Genomic DNA, 23470 nt, shown 5'->3' on the forward strand with positions numbered 1-23470 from the left:
AGTATACCTGAAGAGGCGGCGGTGGGTTAATAACACAACCTCTGTTTCCCACTATAAACTGCCATATAAAACTACCTGAATGTGCCAAATGGATGGCTGGGTGAATGGCCCATTGTTGCAGTGCAGGGTGCTCAGGCACTTTAAATAAAATGCTTTGTTGAGGCCATTTTTGACATTTTGAATTTGGCAACCACTGAGGATTTTGCAGCTGGTATTTCCTTTTGTTACAATATAGTCTGCCTCTACCACTCATCTGGGTCCCAGCTCATGGTGGGCAACCAGGCAGCAGCCACTTATGATACCATTATATATATAGATACACGCACATTATATACTATTGTTACGACCCTGGTTTGCACACCAAAAGTTCTCAATTAACTGGCTTTGGGAGATGCTTTTTTTCCCATTTCTCTTATTTTTTAAATCAGGCTTTTCTCCCAAACATAATCTGCAGTAGACCCCTGTGACCCACATAGCACAGCAAATAGTTCTACTAATATACTCTTTCTGTTAACTAAAGACAATGAAGTAGGGATTTACTGTAACAAAGTAACTCTTCAACCATAACACTTGACCTAAATGCAAGTCCACTTAAAGGTTTTACACTTTTGATGTGTTTCTGATGCTTTGGTGAAGCATCTGAGGACTTTTCCATAGATTTCTCTAGAGATTTTATAGGATTTACATTTTATGAAGTTTAGCTAATCTTCAGAAAAAAAAAAAAACTTATCCTTTGTTAAAATCGACATTTCTTGTGAGGTGAACTGTTGTACGCATTAAGCAAATGAAAGGCCACGCATATTAAATGGATGACTGTGCCCAACTACAAACAGGCAGAGAGCTTAACAACTTGCGTTATGGTAAATCCACACTTGGATGTATTCCAGATATTTGTATGCATGTTTATGCTATAAGAGAGGAAGAATACCTACATAGAATGATTTCACACATAAGCAAACGGGGTTAATGACTCTTTTGCTGCTCATGTGGTGCTCCACGTAAAACCTGGGAAATAATCTGTTGCCTACTTGATGACCTATGCAGCTGTAGTGGTAAGATTTGCCTTGGTCTATTTTCATATACAGTATATCTTCCATAAGTATTTGGCTATTTAGATCAATCTCATATTCATCATACCATGATCCTGAGAAAATAACTTAATAGGATATTACTTCAATTTTATGGTAAAATGTACTTATCGTAAAATGGAAACTGCTCTTCTTTAGTTGATACCAAATATTTCTCATATAAGACATCAACTGTGAAACCTTTATAACAAAGGATACATGTCAAGTGCCCAGAGACCAGCTGGACAGTTTTGATTTGGGATCTGAGCCCCACAATCTTCAGATGCCTCTCTTTTATCCTACCTTACTTAAACCAGGGGTCAAACAATAAACCAACACACTGCCAACTTCTTGCAGTAGACACAACCAGCTCTCCATATGAATGATAAAATGTCTGCAAAACATTAGAGTGCTAGACAGACATCCTACTCTGCAGGGGTGTGTTTTTTTGCAATGTTCAGATACCCAGGGCCTGGATGACATCATGTGCCGACAGGAGCCAACTTTTGTGCTTCTCAGAGCCAGATCATGCCTGAATCCTGGTGAATGTGGAGGGCTCATCCATGCCACTTGACTACGGCTGTAAATGGAGCTTTCTAGAACAATGGTTTAAATTTTTCCCGTTTGCTGAGTCTTGGGTATTGGGTCACTGGTGAATCTGCATTTTTGCATCCCACACCTGCTACCAGAAAGATTACACTCTACACAATTGCTGGGCAAAGGGAGTGCGGCATAAGACGAGTAGGTAATTCAAAAGGCAATCTACTGAAAAATAACAAATATCTACCTTCTTACAAAATAACGGAATGGTCTTAAAAAAACTTAAAAACTTAATACATTTTCATTACTTATCTGAAACATATCACTTGCAGATCATTTCTAAGTGGCATGGCATTTCACTAAATGATCGCACTCCCTGTTTCTAAAATTAGTTTGCTATTGCTGGGTTTATTCTCCAAAGAGAAAGTTCTTGGTGAATTGAAAGGAGATGAATAATTTCACCTCACTAAACTTACTATATAGTATACTATCCATTCATTTGCAGTGGGGACACCACAAAAAGTTAGGCACTTCTCAACTTTAATGCATGAAGGTGCATATGGTGGCTGGAGTGTGTCAACTGTAAGTGGTATTACTGGAAAGTAGAAGCGTTTAGGAACAGCTGCAACTCAGCCACAAAGTAAAGGACCACGTAAATGTGCTGAGGAGCATGGTGCGTAAAAGCCGCCAATGCTCTGCTGATTTCAAAGCTGAAGAATTCCAAACTTTCACTGGCATTAATATCAGCACAAAAACTGTGCAGCAGGAGATTCATGGAATGGGTTTCCATTGTCGAGCAGCTGCATGCAAGCCTCACATTACCAAGTACAATGCCAAGCGTCAGATTGAGTGGTGTAAAGCACGCCCTCACTGGATTCTGGAGCACCGGAAACATGTTCTGTGAAGTGACAAATCACACTTCTCTGTTTGGAAGTCTGATGAGCGAGTCTATGTTTGGCAGATGGCGGAAGAACATTACCTACCTGACTGCAAAGTGTAAACTGTAAAGTTAGGTGGAGGAGTGATAATGGTATGGGGCTGTTTTTCAGGGTTTGGGCTAGGGTCCTTACTTCCAGTGAATGGAAATCGTAAGGCTTTAGCATACCATGCTATGCTTCCAACAGCTTGGGGAGGGATATTTTCTATTCCAGCATGACTGTGCCCCAGTGCGCAAAGCAAGGTCCATAAAGACATCATTGGATGAGTCTGGTGTGGAATAACTTAGGATGAAGTGGAACAGAGGTTGCAAGCCTTCTTGTCCAGTATCGGTGTCTGACCTCAAAAATGCTCTACTGGATGAATGGGTAAAAATTCCCACAGAAACACCCCAAAATCTTGTAGAAAGCCTTCTCAGAAGCTGTTATAACAGCAAAGGGGGGAGTAACTACATAGTAATGTCTATGTATGTGGAATGCAATGTCATAAAAGTCCCTGTTGGTGTAATGTCCAGGTGTCCCAATACTTTTGTGTACATTAATATGTGTATGTTAACAACCAAATTGCTGCTATCTCAGAAAGGTTCAAATAGAGATTCTAATGATTATTTTCTTCCAAGATGTGCACAATGAACCCTTTAATCTTTTTTAGATTACTTATGTTGGGTTGCTCTGTAAGCAATATTCTCTGTAATGAAGTGAAAATGCTGAAGCATATTGTTTTCTAATGAGAATATACAGTTGTGTTGCAGCACTGTAGTATGTGTGTGTGTGTGTGTATATATATATATATATATATATATATATATATATATATATAATGCTAATTTCTTGCATGTTAACAGGGACTAGAATCCTGTTAAATACATCCATACCTCCTGCATTGTATTAGAATATTATGCCTTTATACATACCGTAGAGAACGGTCGAGCTGGCACCTTCTGTCCCAGGGGGCAATTAAGGCCAAGTGGGCTCATTGGCCCCTTGGCTCCCGACCAAGTAAAAAAATAAAAACAAAACGTATGCACTGGCACACATATTTAAACACACACTCCCACACACACACATACTTACGCAGACAAACATACTTACACATACTCATAATGCAAACATACATCTATACATTCATGCCAACACACACACTCATTTTAACACACACTCATTCTAACAAACACACTCACACATTGATGCCTGCACACACACATTGAAGCTAGCACATTCATATACATTGATACTAACACACTCACATATATACTTTACTGCACATACATACAAACATACACTATCACTATAACATACATTAAACAATACAATACTCTATGTTTTTGAAGGTTTCAACTACTCTGATTGTAACACTGTTAAAAAAATGCTACATCAAAAACATAATTCCTAGAATTGTTGAATACCCAAATCCTGCACAAGAATAATTCTTTACTTATGTAACGTTTTGCCTCATTTGTATTTTTTTCAATTATACCATAATTTAAAGCATACTAATACACTGTGCTTTTATGAAGCAATCATACCCCATGTACCCCATAGTGAAAGAAATAAGGAGGAAGAAAAAAGGGGGGGCGGAAAAGATTAAGGGACCAGGCAAGCTGGGAGGGGGGGGATAGGCGAGGAGAGCCCTCGATCAGGGACCACTTCAGGACAGTCGGCCATTAGTTTCTTCAGAAGCAGTAAACCCAAGCCATCCCAAACATGTCACAGTATATAGGTACATGCAATCTGAGGTGTTATGGATTAATTCCTCTTTGACCCTCATCTCTTTCAGATTTTTTTCCAGTAAACGAGGATCAGGCATTTAGCATTTTCAATTGTTTTTAAGTAACAAAACCTTTGGATGAAAGTCATATCCCATATCATTTATTTTGTTAACATGCTGGTGGGTATAATGGATGTTTTATAAAAAAACAGCCCCTTGGAATACTTCAAACAAATTTCAACTTTCACATAATAATTAATGTTTCCCCCTTTCCCCTCAATTTCCCGAACTCATGGTCTACTTGAAAAGAAGAAGAGTCCTTTTCCACTACATTTGGACAACACATGCCTACCCTGACTTTTTGCTTACTGCCTTTATGATTTATTTAAACATGTCTTCAAAGTTTTCTTTTTTACTTTAAAGCCAGTACCATATTTTATTCCAGTTAATAAGTCGGCATACAAGCACGGAGCAGGAGAGAGCCTGGAATGCTGAGAAGTCTCTATCTGAAGAGAGCTCCCTCTGGTGACCCAATTAGCTACACAAAGTTTATTCTCAGCCTACTCAGTCACATAAAATCATGTGGATTTGTGTGAGATAAACTCTTTGGGCGATACAAAAAAGAAAGTAATCTCTATTTATGTTTGCCTATGTATGTGCATGTTATAATCTTTTTATGACATAGAAATAAATCAATAGACAATGTTGATGAAGAAGTAGGATAGATAGGATTCAATGTATCTAAAAAACAAAACTGAAATACTAAAAACTTATATGTTAACCAACAAAACTGTGGTTTCCATGTCTATTTCTAATGGCATTTAATTTGCTAAGCTTTCCAACTAAGATATTTTAGTTTACATCATAGCCCCCTCATCTTATCAGATAAAGGCTGAGGGTGACAGTTCAGAGACTTGCACGATGTTCTTAACACAAGCTAAGATGCTAGTCTAAGAAGAAAAGGATGTGAGTGACCCCCTAATCACAATAGAACAGCTGAACAGAATGTCAAGATAGAATGGACGAAGGTATAATATCAACCTTACCTCCTACCTAACCATCGCATCTTACCATCAATTTGGTCTCCCTGTAAATAATAAGGTGTTATGTAGTTTTAAAACCTTACTGTTTGTGGAATGATTCAGCCAGTGTTGCTGGGATACAGGAAGTATGAAGAAGTGTGATAAAGGAAATATGGGTTGGTCAATATACGTACTCCACTACGTACTAAAAACAACATAAGTAAGTTAAATTATAGCAGGTACTTGTGTAGCATCCTACAATGATTCATTAATGACAGTGCTCTATTTAGATGGATCTGACATATAAAACAATCACAAAATGTATTTGGAACCTAATTTAAACAGTTTCTTTCTAAAATGTCTAGCCCTTCTTATACATACCAAATCCATCTGTATTACAGCCCTGCCTACAGGTTCAAAAGCTTGTTTTAAGGTGGTACCTTCAATCATTCCCCAAGTGACTTCTACAGTCATCAATATCCCTTGAGCGCCCATTGTGCCCCAGTAGCAATGATGCCACAGACAGCTCCATTTGAGCTCCCTCGGTTTCCAATATGACACCCACTACATGAGGGAACACGCAGCCTGCTCCAATTGCCACAAATTGCCTTTAAATATTAATTCCCCACTTCCACTTTACCCACAGTCTCTCCTGATCTCACACTGTGCACCCACAACTACTTAAATAAAATTTGGCTGTCGGTAGCCCCTTTAATCCAAAATGCATCCCCCTCCTCCAAAGCAAACCCACCATGGCACACTAAGATGATCCACAAACCATGTTGGTGTTTGTGTGCGGTTTACCCTGTGCTCCTTCCCTCGCACAGTCTTGGAAAATGCTATAAAATAATCATTCTCAAACAAAAATATACTAGATATATCCGATTAAAGGTTATTCCCACTTGGGGAAAACACTGTAATAATGGAAGAACTGTAGCTAGTGGGAAATCAAGTTATCAAGACTTGAGATGCCTGCAGATATCTGTTAGTAATCAGCAGTGTGCTGCAGTAAGCATTGTGTTTCAATGTATTTACCAATCACTAGTGACATTTGCATCTGTTCCTAAATAATGTGCCAGTTTTCAGGAGACAGTGGGATGATTGCAGAGGACACATGATGATCTGTACTATTAAGTCCGAAAGACTTTACATCCATAACTGGTGCCATGTGCTTATAAAGTTCTATACTTTGGCTCCATAAAAAAGTTTAATTTTTGTCCACACAAAAACCAAGAGATACTCTCATCTCCAAATGTGGTTTTTTGGTATTTCCGATCATGTTGAACTCAATCTGTTCTATCTGTAAATGGCCGCAAGATGTTATTGCTACCATAGCAAATAGCTAATTTTTCATCTTATTTGCCAAGACAAGGAACTTTAACACCTTCAAAAGCAGGTCTGATGCTGACCTAATGCAGGCTAATGCCCCCCAACAGCCGCAACTCTGCTTTTGAGTAGAGTGCAGATTTAACAATGATCACTACAACCTCCTCACAAATATGTGGAGCTCAGCCTCGTGGGTTGAAAACAAGTCTAGATGCACTCGTACTCATGGTTTCTGCCTTAGAAAACACCAAGGATCTAAGTACTTATTCCAGAAAAAAGTATTTGGGTCAATGACGTCAGAGAGTTCTTCAAGGTTATCGACATCCCTCGGACAGCGCAGGCCTTCTTTCAAAGTTTTCTTTCAGACACTGTGCCAGAACAACCAATTCTAGATTGTGTCTAGGCTTTACACCCTGCAGCAGTGGCTCCTAATCTACCACAGGAAATTGTGGTTCAACTTTATTTCAAGACCAAGGGGGCTCTGTTGAAGGCAAGTCAAATCCTGTGTGTTGAAACCTTTCTTATCCTTTATTAACACTGTGCTCCTGAAACGAGTAAACGTCACAGGGAATTGAGGCCATTCATCATGCTTTTGCGGCAACAATACCTAAAGTATGCTTGGAGCTTTCCATTGTGGTTCGGTAACCGAAAGAACAGAAAAATGTACACAATCCCCACTGCAGAGCAGTCATTGTTCCTGTGATGTCTCGGCCTGGAACAATTTCCCAATGACAAGATATTTATGTAAGAAAGTGCCCAAAAGAAAGAAAATACCCTTCTTCAGCAAATCACCGGTCACAGACACCTGATTCCAAGTAACTAGTCTCTGGCTAATTATAGGCCTGCATGGTTCATTTGTTCCACAACCATGACAGTCATTAATTGGAGGCATCTATTTTCTATATCTTAGTTCTATATCTTAGTAACAAAAGTTAATTTAAAGGGACAAGTAATCATGTATGCAAAAAGTAGACGAATCAACACAAATGTAAACATATCAATACCCCAAATGTAAATATAGATATAAATATAAACATAGATGTAGATATAGATATAAATACATGTAATACAGTCACATACACATAAATATAAATATATACATACTAAGACATTAATACACCAATATAGAACAGGAATGAATCAGTGTAAAAACACCAATTTAAAACAGGAATTGATTAATATATAAACATATAATAGGATCAGACAGTCATGCTGCTGAATAACACGGTGATCCAGGACAACACACCTTTACAGAGAACGATAGGGTCACAGAGCGTGCCAGTAAAGGGGGATTTCATTGGTTGGTTTCTTCTTTTCAACATGCAACAACAAATACAAGAAGTGTTCAAGGTGGGGGTGAAAGTAAAACTACTCCTCAATGTAGCAGATAGATAGGACACCAAAAGAGGAGAAATAGTGGTGTGAGGACAGGGTGCTACCATTCTGATATTGATTGAAGGTAAAACTAATGCTTAATATTTTCTCACAGATTGATTATGTTACCATATTGAACTGGATTGTATACCTTTTGATCATTAGCAATCCACCATTGACAGGAAGTCCACAGCCAACCAATACATAAAAGAGAAATGATGGACAATGAACCTTTCATAAATTATCAATCTATTGCAAAGCTTTTGAATAGGAGGGACTGTTGGGTGTGTTCTTCATACACCAGGACTAATTTTATACACTGCTGACCTCATATACAGATATATATATGAAAATTTGATAACACACAACAGTGCAAAATGTGAGTTATTGTCAGGAACCACAGGAATTCAAACCTGCAACCTTGTGGTATCTAGGTGAATCACGTATCCACTACTCCACCAGGTGGATCTTGGATTGCTGTTTCCTCTTCTTCTCTCCTTGGCCATGTTATTCCGGCATGTTCTTGACACACCTGCCCCTCGTTCAATCAATTAAGGCCCAATATAAACAGGGGTGTTATTCTAACCTCAGGGCTAGAGAATTGTGTCCTGGCCTTTGCATTTTTTTTTATTATTTATTCCTTTACAAGCCATGGGCCCTGCCAAAGGGCTTCCAGTTGTGCTCCTACCTCTTGCCTTGCTGGTCCACTTCCAGTTTCCTGCCTGTACCGAGATTGCCACCCTGTGTGAAACAGTTTCTTGGGTCTATTGCAGGGGAGTACAATTGTGGAGTAAAAAAATGAAGATTTCATTGAGTTATCTTCAGATGATATTCATTGAAATCTTTGGTAAGAGGGGCTTATACTAACTTTACTGTTATATTATGTGTTTTAATATTCTAATGTGTATACTCACCCGGTGTTCCACCAAAACTGCAAAGGCCATGCCTTTCACCACTGTGGATTGGTATATAGTGACTTCATGAGTATAAGGAGCCAAGGATGCAGTGCGATGGGAGTTGTTTTTCGATGGCTCCTTAGTGCTCATGCAACTATTCTTTCTCTGTGTTCTGTCTCGTCTTATCTTTTTTGGCTGTTCTTTCTCTTCCTCCTTGCTTTTCGAACTTGTACTGTACAATAGTCAGACATATGCTAGAATTGGGGTATTGTTCATAGCCGCATGAAGACTGCATGTGCTAATTCACACAAAGCGCTTGTGAAACCTCGGGCTGTTGTGTAATTAGAATCTAGTCGTACGGTCACTGTTTTATTTATTAAAATAATAAAAAAGACCTGTTGTTTGAAGCTCTGCTGGAACATGCGACTACGTAGTTGTGTCCAGCTGTTGTGTACCATGTACTTTCAATTGTGGGTATTGGCTGAGGCTGGCAAAAGCCTCCCCGTGTTGCTCAAGTAACCCAAAGCTAAGTATTTTTTTCCTTTTCTTGTCTTTGATATAATAAACTGCATTTGTTCTTCAGAAGCATGTGTTGGTGTTACTTAATTTTAGCATCTGAACTACTTTGCTGACATAAGGTATTTTCCATCAGCTTACAAATGAAATAAATTTAATTTGTTTATTATTATTTTTTTTTCAATGAAAGCATCCATGAAGCAAGAAATGAACCACTGCATCAGCAAGATGACTACATGAATAGATTTTTCTATGAAACGGACACATATGCGAATAGTAAACTATATTACACTACTTATTTAAAGGCAAGCGGGATAAAACATTTTCATAATCAATTTACTTTATAACAATTCTAAGACAATATGAAGTCCACATTCTGTTCTGATATCCCTATGGAAACTTTTGCAATTATGTTTGAATTTACGCGTGGTATTATTTAAATGCATTATGGTATAATTTCAGGAAACTTTTATCCACAATTAAATTAATGTTCATACTTTCTGTGCACAAATGTTGCCTAGCAACCCTAGAAGTAACATTTCTGCCTGCAAGAGCTTTTTAACCCACAGGTCATTATTTTTGATGTTCACTGTACCATTCAGTTTGAACAGCACACATACTGGTATAATGTTTTTTTAAGAAATAAACAACTATTTTTTCCTTGAGTTCGAAATCGCGAGCTTGAAAATCACCACCAACTGTGTAGAGCGGTTTCAATGGTCAGAGTAAAAAAAAAAAGGATGTTAAAGGTCTCTCTCATGCACTCGGATGAAAAGAAACGCAAAATGAAGTATAGAATAATTCTTCTTCAGCTGATTAAATATGTTTTCCAGGGCGAGTCATGTCTAGATGACTCAATTCTGTAAAATAATTTAGGCACAAAGGTGGCTAAATAGTAAATGTGTTTGAAGTTTGAAAAAGTGGTCTCATCACCATGCCAAGTAATAGAATCCATTATCAGCGTTCCATTTGTTGCTTTGGAGATAACACAACTTGAACCAATGCCGGACAAACCAGTTGCACTGTTGTGTTCTTCACGTTCTAGGTAATGAACCTAGAACAGTCGTTTGGTAATGAGTTGCTTCAGTACATGAACAGGCCAGACTCTGGTCACTTTCTTGCCTGTGTATTAAGCCTTGTTGGTGATCTGCTGGGTGCACTTGTTCTGATATTGAATCTCTGGTATTTGACCTTGGCTTGTTCTCTGATATTGTAAGTACTTTGCTTGTCCCAACTCTTGGTCTGTTTTTTAACCCTGCGTTAGGTTTGCTCTCAAGTTTTGGTTGCTGCAAGAGAAGTCCTGGCGGTTACAGAGGCTCTGCCACAGAGGAAAGTTAGTTTATCCTTTGTTATCTTTGAATAAGGGTGCGGCTTTGCTGTGGGGTTCTTTACAACTAATAAGTCACATCTACAGAATCTATCCAGGTCTGGGCCAAGGACTTTTGTCACCCTAGTCAAAACCTCATTTTGACGCCTCTTGTATACCGCCCATCATAAACATGACCTGCCCCCCTGCGTTATCAGACACACGCAAACATAACCCAGCAGAAACACCGGCATACCCAGACACACACTAACCTTTACTGCCACCAATTGATAGCTTTACACATTCTTTGCCTTCTTTGGTTGGTAGATACTCTTATTTTATAGCCAGCTCGTATCAGTATATCCCAAACTATACATCAGAGCAGAAAATAAAGAACGCCCCAAGATTTGTAATCATGTCCAACTCAGTACTTGAAAAACCAATGGTTCCTAATATGTGGTCATGGACCCTTGGAAGATTCATTAAGCCGGCCATGTTACCCAATTTTGCATCTTATAGTTGGCAGTATTGTTTGTGAGTGATAAAGGAGCCCTCATACTAACTTCCCAAGACCAAAATGCGCTTGTCATTGCTGCCACTGAACTAATCATTTGCTACCATTCTTATTCACCCCAAAGCCAGGATGGCTTCCCTTGCTCTTGACATTTATATGCGTAATTAATAATTGGCTTTTACGAAGGAACTGACAAAAGAAATCCAGTTAAACGGTCTAAGGTCATTTTCATATGTTTCTGTATATAATAGCAAACCAGGTGCACCTGACCATGAAGCAATTACAGTTCAATTATCTGTTCTCTGACAAAAAAAGAAAAATATTTACAGACTACAACTCACAATTATCCTTCCAATCAATTGCAATATCTCATTCTTCATGACTGTATACAGAGCACATATAGATCGTAATTGTACTTTTATATTATGTGAGGTTATCTGTGACATTGCAGTTATAGAAGTTATTGAAAAAAACATTACAATGGTAAGCAATATTTAGATAAAATTAAACCCTGTGTAAAGTGAATAAAAAACACTAGATTCCAAATTGCACAAACTTTGATATAATACATGTATTTTCTCTGAAATACTCCTCAACACCCTTAGAGTTCATGTTTTATTGCATATAGCCAACATGTCAAATTTCTGCCTTACAAGTTTTATAAAAAGTTAAAAAGTGGCAAAATAACACAAAAAAGGAATGGAAAGGAAGTAAGATGGGAATGATGAAAAAAAGAGAAAGAAAAGCAAATATGTCTATATATGTCTAGATTGGCATGGCCAAGGGCACACTATGGTAGGTGTAGAGGGTGCACGGCACATAGGAGACCTAGAAAAATGAGGTACCCAGCAAGATCACATAAGGAGAATTACCCGACTCCACAGTCTTAGTAGTACTGCAGCTCGTACAGAGAATGTGAGGTGCACGAAGACAGGACTCTGTATGAGGTAAGAGTTAGGAAGTTGTGTGAAGGGGGAGATTGAGGAGAAGGAGATTCAAACTAAGGAGAGAGATCAGAGGAATCCTCACTAAGATGCAGGTCAGAACATCATCTTTTCCTCCCAACCCCCTGTGAAAATGTGTGTGTGTATGGTGTTAGACAGTGTGTGCTAGATTATGGCATCGGAATGCATGTGATCATATGGTGTTGGCGTGAGTGTGACGGTATGGAGTAAATGTATAGTGTTAGCGTGTGTAATTGTATGTTAGCGTCCGTGTGTATGTGGTGGGTCTTAGTGTATAGTGTTAGAGTGACTATGTGGGTGTTAGTGAGTGGGTGTAGGTGTATGGTATTAGAGTAAGTGTGTGTGTGTATCTTAGCCTGTGTGTTAGTTAAGAAGACGGACATCAAATAAATACTGCGCCACTAACCCTAGGCTCACCACTGTCCAGGACAATCTTTCAGCAATTTATATGACGTATGGTTTGCTCATGCTAATTATCATTAGCATTCCAACAAGCTCTTCCACATTAATTTACATTACCGTAATGAAATAAAAGTACGCCAAAGGTAATGTTAATGTTCTGTTCAAGATGCCCATTATAACACGCAGCACAGAAGATGTTTCATCTGTTGAATTATTGCAGACTAGCAGAAACAGCACACAAATTATTATGCCCATTTATTTAGCACGAAAATAAATTACAATGAGAGTGTTACTTTAACAGGAGCTTGAAAGTTTAGTGTCAATGACCTCAGTGTATGAATGCAAAGTAAATGATAAAAAGTAGCTGACACAGAATAAATAGTGGAAATGTCACTACAATAATTAGGAAAAGGCCGTGCATTGATTGAATTAGTGAGACTGAAGCGTAAGGAAGAGGAAAACTGATCGATAGTCCCAAAAACAGCAAGAACTAATGAGTTTGAACTGCAGCCACAATGGGCTTGTAATCTATTTGAAAGGGAAGTTTCCGTAAAGGAGACGTTAAAAACTTAAAAGAAAAGGTCAATCAAACTGTTGTTCTGTATTCGCAGTGGGAATTTGAGTCTTTTTTCTTTTAGGAAAATGCTGAAGAACAAAAATACAAAAGTATAAACTTACTAAATTACAAGAAAGGCTATGTTTCAGATCAGTGATCCAAATGTGGCACTTTCTTCATGATCTCCCCAATTGCTGGATAAAACTTTTGGGTTCATGCACTATGGAGGGACCTTGCAAGTGAGTTGCAGTTCCATGTCACTGATCTCACTTTAGATTATAAATGACCAATGTCAGTGATCTTCTGCTGGAAGAATAGCTTTGGATGGCCCTGCATAACACATTTTTAAATCAATGAGATTTATTGAGTTACCTCACTTATTGAACTATGCATCATGGAGAGACAGCATACCCCTCGTAGGTAAGAAACGAGACTGTTATGGGCCTTTATGATACAGTGTATTTAAGAGATTGAAACCATAACCCTCCTGCAAATTCAGCAAACTCTCTTATATTCTACATAGTCTACAAAAGACTCTAAGCCTTAGCAGATGCTTTTCTTTCCTCCAAAGGTTTAATCACATTAAAGCAACACATAGACGTGTGTTTTCAGTTCTATGGTAACAACCTAACAGTGCCTGCTCTTGTGTCACATGACAATTAAGTATTCCCAGACACAAGGCACAATGTTACAGGTTAAGATAATTATTTCTGGGAAGGCTCTGACAGCAGTGTTAGGAATGCTATACTTAAAATTAGGTGGAGCAGTGTCTTCAAAAATGACATCATTCATTTGTATTTGTTGACGAAGCTAGCGCAAAACTGCTTACATAGGCGTAAACAACCATTGTGGCAGAATTGGGCTATTTTCCAGACCAAGACAATTTTATACAGAATCCCCCACTGTGTTGTATCTCTTGTGTTATGGTTGCTACTCAAGTTTCTAGTGTATGGAAAAAACATTTTCTAATATACACAAGTGCACAGTATATGCAAAGGTTTATATCCCTTGACAGAACTTAAGATATTTGAAATTACATTTTAAGGTAGCCTGGGGAAAGCAATACTGTATTGCATTCTTCATTTTCTGCTGTGTATTATAGCAGCCAACTACACATAAACTGTTCGAGCACATATTTTAAGGCCAAGTAAAAAGCAAGCTATCTGCTGAAAATATCTAAGCTATCTTCATCAGGTACCTATCACAGAAAGAAATGTTTACAACGTTCAGCGGAGCATAAATACTGTCTATATTTTGTGTCAATATTTTTTAAAACGCTGTAGCATTTTGTGCACATTCTTTAAAAAAAAGAAATGCTACTATCAGCCCATAACGCTCGTAATGACTGGAACTTTGGGGACAGAAAGCAAGGTACACAAACAATAAACGGAGAGAAGAGTGAATAGGATTTTGGGAGGGGTGTGGAGAAAGCAAGAGTGCCAACACTTGTGAATCCCATAAGGGGTCTCAACAACCAAGGTTATATCCTAGCAAAATGAGACTGGTGGCAGCATTTGCACAGCGCTCAAATAGAATGATGTGTGGATAGAATGCCCCATGACATCATCCTTTCGCCTGAGTGTTGTAGGTGAACACACATTCCCAGTTTCCTAAAAAGTTGTTAGCTATGGATATGTACTTATTCCTCAGCTGTGTTTTACTAACCAGTGCAGTCTCTAAAGTTGATTCTGTTTATTGGGATAAGACAGGAAAGGCGTAAAATCCCATATTTCTATACTTCTATAGCATGGCTACAGCTGCCTTTAGTGGTCTTTATATACAATAGGGGTCACTCATGGGGACTTTATGGGGTCCATAAAATTACCGGTACAGCCTGATGTTCTATGTATGAGCAAGAAGATCTCTCTATGGATGCAAAAATGCACAATGTACTAAATACTTTTGATTTACCTAAATGTAAAAGTTCATTCTGGAAGCTTGGGGGCACAGCAGTGGTAGGACTGTACCCAAATATGGGAAGAAGAGCTGGGGAAGTATGGCAGTATGGCTAAAAGATGGAAGGGTGGTTAAGGATACTCTTTTAAGGCGTTTTCCTGGTTAAGTGTCACATTATTCACCCACCACGACACATTACCAGTGAAACTGTACGTAGACCTGCTGTTATAAATACATAGAAGAGAAGAATTTTATTCATTTTACATTGTAATAAAATATAAGGCAAGGCTTTTCAGTAAAGGCAAATAGTTGGTATAACACCACTCAACTACTTGACTAGCCATTTTTTATACTTAGTAAACCTTCGGGATATGTTTATACACATCCCTTTGGGATATGTTTATACACACCCTTCCTCCCACATTCCTTTAGCTTTCCTCGTCCCTCTCCTGCAATACTTATACTAGTGTGGCTGACCTAATAGTGGCACTTTTACCTATTGCGTAATAACTCCTTCTAGATTGTAAGCTTGTTTGACCAGGGCCCTCCAACAAGTCAATTTGTTATGTTACATACTACTTGTTATGTCCTGTCTACCCATTGTACAGCGCTACAGAATATGATAGCACTATCTAAAAACAATAAATAATTAAATGACACACTTTCTTGAATTCCTTTACCGCGTTTACTGTCTCCTGTGTCAGTGCTGGTATGCACAGCGCCGTATCAAACTGAGTGGGTGAAGCATTTCCCATATTCATTGTTTGAATTGATTTTCTTACCCTCATATTAAAGGTTATGAACAAAACAGGTTATAAATGTATCAATTGATTAATTAGATGTTGTGACAGGTGAGCCCCTTCTAATGCCCCTCTGCTGCAGAATAATAGCACATTATTTTTTGCCTGAATCGAAGCCATATCAAAGTGCCACACAGTTCATGAATGAATAACTGTTTTATCTAATTGAAGGATCAGACAACCATTGAAAGAAATGAACCATTTTATTAGCTCAGCATAAAAAAAAGCCCCATGCAGCGAGTGGACGGCATTTAAATTCTCTTCAGCAAGATTTACTGGCATTGATGTCTTTAAAAATCGAATCTAGAGCCCGCTTCAAATAAATCAATTTCCTTTAAAAAGAATGCGAAAATGGAAGCTTGAAGTGAAAAAAAAAAATCACACACAGCACTAATACCACTTAGCCTTTTAAGTGCTGGGGGCGAAACACAGAAAAGTTTAATGCAGTCACAGTGATCAAACAACTCCTATAAAGTAAGGAATAAACAAGATTTATTAGAATACATTTCCATCCCATAAGGATCGGTAATTATTCTGTTATCTTAATCTCATCCAAAACAAATGCTAAAGAGTTCAGTAAATATGAAGTGATGACATCATGCTTAACTCTAGGAAAGCATAACACTACATCCTCTGTAAAATCTGTGTCTGCAATCAGTCAGCTCCATATCCATTCACGAAAGTATTCAACAGGTTTGTACGTTTCATTCTCTGACGTGGGACATTTAATAAATTAAATAGTGTCACGGGGATCAATACCTCTGATTATTTTTAATACTCTGAATTGCTTTTGGGATGTACAGTGTAAGCATAGGATGTTTAATGGGTGCAGATTGTGTAAGGCTTGTAAATAGTATCTAGAATTTGCAAATATAAGGTTTGATTCAATTATTTGCGCAGAAAAGAAGCATGCCCACCAGTGAACTATTCAACCATTTGGTCACTAATTTGCAAAATGATCACTAACTGCAAAACACTACCTAAAATGTACATACACATTTAGCAGACTTATAGCTTAATCACAGCCCAGCCTTTGCTGGTTGTACGTCCAAAACACTGACCATTTACCTCCAATGGATTCGTTGGCACGTAGAACATTAGCCTTGTATAACTATAATGTATAGAGATTGTCATTAAAATGAAAGTCTTATCGTTCCAAACATGAAATTGAAAAGATATTTGAAATTTTAGTATAATTATAATTAATGATGGGTATTACATATTGGAGGTGTAGAGTACTGCATTGGGAGGCGGGTGGGAGCGGGCGGTCAGGCACTGTACCTGCGGGTTCCGGTAATCCCGCGCAGGATGCCTTCTCGCTGCTCCATTACAGTGTCTCCTATCTTGCCCCGCCCATGAACAAGGCGTAGTCACGTGATATGACGTCACTTCCTGTGACCCTGCCTTGTTCCTGGGCGGAGCAAGAGAAGAGACGCTGTGAGGGAACAACTCGAAGGCAGCCTTGCGGGACTGCGCGGGAAATCAGGTAAGGAGGCGGGCGTGATTGGCCACAAATGTGGCGGGAGCGGGCGGGATTGGCCACAAATGTGGCTGGAGCGGGCGGGAGCGGAACACCCACATTGCGTGAGCAGGCGGGAGCGAGATTCAAAACAGCGGGAGCAGGCGGGAGCGGGATTCAAAAAGCAGTCCCGCGCAGGGCTCTAGTGTAGAGTAAGTTGGAAGGTGTGGTTTTAACTGATCGAATCCATAATACATTATGAAATGCTATGCTGGGCAAATTGCTCCTTCAAGAAGAGCTGAACTGTCTGAATGCATGGTTTAATTAGCATGGTTACTTTCAATAAGTCTCGCTGGTTTCACTATGTATTATACAGGGCCAGCCAAGCTCTCCTTGAAACATATCTTAATGTATAATGAAGTTTGTGAGTTAAACCGAAACTCCCATGAAAAATCTTCCTGCCAACTCCTGCTTTAGTGAATAAATCCCTTTGATGTGGTGTTACCAATTGAGAGTATCTATATTTCATGCATGAAGCTCTGAAGTGCCACAATTTTCTATTAGTAAAACCACACCAATGATTTAAAAAAAAAAAATTACCTATGAAAATGCTTGAAATTTTTTCTTAATTTATCTTTTTAATGCTCATCCATATTTCAAAACAAAAACACATCTGCAATACCAACGCCATTAATCATAATAATACTTAAGTTTACAATTTCTTGCATATTCCTAATTACGATTTTAATGTTATGATGATATTAACACATTATACACATTATAATTATGACAAGATAAACTATACAATGATCTCTCTACATGATGCATTCTGAAACTTAGTTGAAAGGGTTAAATAATGTTACATTTCCTTCCAAGAGTCTAAAGATTTCAAGAGGATATTTTTGATGGTCTAGAATGTATGGGTGAAAATGATATCTAAATTATATTGAGCTTGCACCTCCAATGAATCCCTTAAGAGTAATGGTTTTCTACTAATGTCACATTATTAGCAGCGGCATTCTAAAATCCACAGACACGTATTTGAATTTAGACAGGTACATGATCGGCAAACCGTCATTATCATTCATTAACATTTACAAGGGTCACTGAATTAAAGCTATAGTGTTTGTGGGGAAGCCTTTTTTTCATACGTGGGAAAACAATATTCAGACCGGAAGTTATTATTACATTCTATCATATTTTAAACTGGAATTTGCTAAACAGATTTCAACCTTTCTAAATTTAGAAACATGTCCGCATAGAGGCAACAGGCTCTAGCTACCCACAGAATGCTTAACTTCGTGCCACAATGAGTCCTATAGTTCCACACTCAAACATACATAGAAAACATACATATAATAACCAAAGGATGACCTACCCTTGCTCCTCCATCATCTCTTGCAGCTCCATACACTTAAGTTCCACTCGTCTCTTCCTCTCATGGTCCAAGATTTCCCGGTGGGCCTTCTTGACAAAACTGGGTTCAGTAGATCTTGCTTCCTCCTCAGGTTTATGCCAAGTACCTGAAGCGCCGGGTTGGGAGAAGCCGTTGGAGGTTTCTTGTGGCGAAGGGACTCTTGCACCATTGTTGCACACAGACATTGCAATGTTGTTTTCCAGTTTTTGAGTTATTTACTTCTTCACTTGGCTTGGTTCTGCGAAAATTCAAAAAACATTTGTTAAAGCTTTCTTTTATTCCTTATCATCCCTGCACTGTCGGAAGAAGAACAGTAAAAAAGGAAATAGTCTCCATGCGCTGAGCCGCTCTGTTAAATTAAAACTGACGGCTTAATGGGAGAAGAGCTGTACTAATCTGCTTTTCTGCAAGTCAGGGACCATCACTTCCAGCCAAGCAGCACAAGCACCATTATGAAAGCTTCCAATGCAGACACAGAAGTCAATTCTCATATATTAGGGATTTGAGAGACCTGGTCGTGCGCAGCACACTGTGAGAAAAGATTGCCTTAGACCCCAATGGAAAAATTGGAGCAGCTAATTGGAAAAGAAACACGGGCAGTTCTAGAGGCTATTACACGCACCATAATGTAATTACTGACACACCTTACGAGTATTGTTGATCGTAAGCTGCCATTACACGTATTTACATCTAAGTTATTATTTATTTTTTTTTTTGCAATGTGACCAGCATTCTTTCTCTGTGCTGATGAGAAGCAAAAACAGTAACAAAAATTAGATTACTGTGAGGAGGAAGCAGCTGGAACATAAGGGTGATAAAAAAAAATGTAAAATTGGCAGAGATTTGGAGTGTGGAAATGAAAATACACATTTATTGCACGGAGACAAGCAGGAAGCACATTACCCTGAAAGTTACCTCTCTTTTTTAACAGATATCAGTGAACGTATCTTTAATCAGTATAGCTTTTTATGGAATCAGTAATAGACTCAACAATATTGTATATGGTACAAGTCATAAGACAGCAAAAAAGCGTGAGATACTTCTGAGTAGCTTGGCAGAGATACAAACGCCAACCTGTCTGGAGAGGGCTGGCAAGGGGGACAGTGACTACTTAGGACATCATTCACCTCTTGCTATGTTTATTTGTTTTATATGCAGTCTTTTTTGGTGGATGTGGGTTAGGCTGGATTGCATGATGTACACTGACCAAAATATTTTGGTATGTTCATGTTACTTGGCCTCTTGAATGGACTTTGTCCTTTAGGTGAAGGGTGTCAGCCCTCCCCTGCTTGCATGGAACCAAGGAATGCACGAATGCATGCATTTTCTAGAAAGTTGGCTTGCATGTGGGTAGAGGCTCTTGTTACCGAAACCTATCTCCATAAATTGGAGTGTGGCAGGGGTAGACTGGATGGAGGATAGCACTGATTTGAGTACGGCAACTTGCATAAACAGAAAGCTAATCAGAAGTAAGAACCAATGGAACAGTATGACTGCCATAAGACTGCCTCGGAACCTTTAACTTTTTATGCCACAAAACCACTGCAAGGGCTAAAATGTCCATAGGGGTAACTAGGCAATGACCAGAATCACAGTTTTGCTGGGATTAAACTATACATGGCTAAATAGTTGTTTCGCTAGTTTCACCTACGGCCCTGACTCTACCAACAGAAGTGCTACTGATGATGTTTTTGAAGAAATTACTGTATTTTTCTGTCTTGTGATATGTTGAGGTATTTTATACCTCGGCTGACTAGTCAAAGATGGAGGGGGCGTAACCTGAAAATCTGAATAATACCAGCAATAATAAAAACAATAAATTAAGTATCTATATGGAGGTTCATTAGATGCAGAAGAAATATTACATGCACTACAAGTATCTAGAAGTAAACTGCAGTTTAGACTTTGATTTTGCTTTTACTTTCCGGTGACAGTAAATAGCTAAATGCTACGCCTTCAAAAATGCAATTACTGTTACCGTGGAAACAGTGGCTGAGTGACCTAAACTCAGGCTATGATGTCAGATCCAATACAGGCAAAATCCCCTATGGACATGCCTAGCCGTGCTGTCTGCTTCCCTGAAATTCTTTACCTGCTGATAGTTATAAGGCTAGGAAAAGATTTATTTCTATCACATATATTCATAATGAAGACTTTTACCAGTTTGATGGATGTGAACGTTATATATATATATATATATATATATATATATATATATATATATATATATAAAAAGCCATCCATATGACCCCAAATGTATCTTACCTACAGAATTAAGGGGGAAATTACAGTACAGTAGAAAGGTTGTAGTAAGCCAAAAATATTTCAAACATGAACAGACACAACGTACTAAACCAAAGTATTCACATTTCGCATTTATTATAGTTAACGAAAATACATTATACCCAGAGGGATGCGTTACATACATGTCAAAAGTGACAAGTGTGGACAAACCACCAAACAAAAATAAACATAAAATACATTATCAACATCATCATCCCCATCATCATCATCAAGTGCTCTCATTGGGTAAAAGATTAGAGAACCCTGCACTTGGAGACCCAGTGTTTAGCATTGCTCAGTATCTCTAGACACCCACCATTTCTGAGTGCTTTAAGGCTGCTTTGATGTACTAATGTACTTGCGTTCTGCTTATATTTTCAGTAGTTAAAGAAATATTTCTCGGAGTAGACATGGAAGCTCCTTAAGGCTGGACTGAAAGGTTTAAGCAATAAATCATTTGAATAGCATCACTAGCGGAGTGTGACTCTCTGCAAGCTGTGTTTTACATATCAATTGCACCGCAATACCCTTCGCTGCATCTGTATATTAGATATGCCCATTAAATTAATGGCATCAAACACCGATCTTGGCATATGGCTCCACACTTACCCATGCTATGGTGACTCAATTCTTCTGCATTCAATGCATTAATAAAAATAATTGATATTTGTGTTGCAAACATTGGAACCTTTTTTTCTGCTTCGGTGCGTTTGTGTTTTCATTACCTTGTGATTGGATTGAAGTTTGTAGATAGACTAAGGTGTCTGGTGAGGCAGTATACTACCAACAACACATAATGGCAATCAATTTCACGGAACACTGCCGAATTTTCGAAAACTGAACAATTTGTCCCAAATACCCTCCCGAGGCATTCTGGGTTCCTGAAAGCATTATTCCTAGTTCTGAATATAGATGCTATAAATGATAATATTGCAATAGGAAATATGAAGACTGTATTTACTGAATTATGTATGCTGTCAGATGTATTGATAATTTAAATGATTATGCCTCTGAGGCAATTTCAAATTCTCTTTGGGAAGCTTCTTTTGCGGACCGTAATGAATGCAACACCTCAAAATCAACAGAAACAGCGGCATTTGCATTCTTTCTGAAAAGAAGTTAACTTATCCCTGCTTGAATTCATATGTGAAAGCTATAGCCTGTTTTTGATCACAATCTTATTTTATTATTATTTAGAACTGTTGCAGCATAAATTAATTATACACAGAGGAGAGAAGGGAATAACAGGGATTTTTGCAGCGGTGGGTGGTGTGCTCGATTTATATATATAATACTTCTACTACCCCTTAAATTAAAGTGGAAGGGTTTCTATCACCTTTACCCACCATAACTTATGTAATGGTATTTCTTGGCTACCCAAGCCTCAACTATTAAGCCAGTATCACCATCTGATGCTGACGAGTCCCATTAAGGACGAAACAGCTGTCCATGAGTGGTGATCTGGCTATTGCGCCTCTTCCCGAGTTTTGTCTAAAGGCTGTCCTGTACAGCGGCAATTACTTTCAAGGGATCCATGTATAAAGTGGATATAGAGGCAAAAGGTGATAATTGTTGACCTTATTTGCATGTACCTACCCAGAATCCCTTGTGGTTGTGGCAGCACCATGAGATTTCTGAGGGAACAACAAGCCTTCTGGCTTGTCTGGTGTCTGTAGATGAGTGTTTAATAATGCTTCTACTACCCCTTATATATATATATATCTATATATATCTATATATATCTATATCTATCTATATATATATATATATATATATATATAGATAGATATAGATATATATAGATATATATAGATATATATATATATATATATATATATATATATATATATATATATATATATATATATATATATATATATATATATATATGACATGGGCTCCTTTGAGACAGGAGGCTACTATCCAGTTAGGGTTTCATTCTATTTTTATTTTCCTGATTTGGTTCAACATTTGATGCAGCTCTACTCAAGAGCTTAATATCAAGACTGCTGGCCACAGCACTAAACATACTGAAGGTATTCTAAGCTTGTGTGTTGAAAAACTGGACATATTGTATACAACACTAACTTGGGAGAATGAAAGCAATGTTTTAGGTTAGAATCACATGACTTCAGTTTGATGAGGGATCCCTGTTTTTCCAAATGAGATTTGTGAAACTGAACAGGGCAAACTGATCTTGACAATAAAAACAATTTTTTTCTGCCTACATTAATTTGTGAATGTGGATGTTCGTCCCAATCAGAATTTTCATCATACATTTATTGTATCATAAATCAACACTAGCACGAAAAGTCAAATTATCCATAACAATGGTAATAAATATGGAGATTATATTTCCTAAGAGAGATAAATTTACATGAAAAACAACATATTTTCTATTGCTGTTCCAAATCCCTCCTGTTTACATTATCATCATCCATCCTAAATATTACATTGCATGTTACGTGTATTCCCTGTAGACATGATC

General features: G+C 38.1%; 1 protein-coding gene across 1 annotated transcript in view; it reads right to left on the minus strand.

The window, feature by feature from the left end:
• The window catches only part of SRRM3 (serine/arginine repetitive matrix 3), an 80737-nt gene extending 61812 nt beyond the window's left edge, over nucleotides 1-18925 (minus strand). Inside the window, exon 1 of the mRNA XM_053454846.1 lies at nucleotides 18661-18925. Coding sequence (XP_053310821.1) covers nucleotides 18661-18884 — 224 coding nt within the window. The 5' untranslated portion in view covers nucleotides 18885-18925. The remainder of the gene's footprint in view (nucleotides 1-18660) is intronic.
• Between the last annotated feature and the right edge of the window lie 4545 nt (nucleotides 18926-23470).

This window comes from Spea bombifrons, chromosome 2 (assembly GCF_027358695.1).
Source record: "Spea bombifrons isolate aSpeBom1 chromosome 2, aSpeBom1.2.pri, whole genome shotgun sequence".
Taxonomy (NCBI): Eukaryota; Metazoa; Chordata; class Amphibia; order Anura; family Pelobatidae; genus Spea; species Spea bombifrons.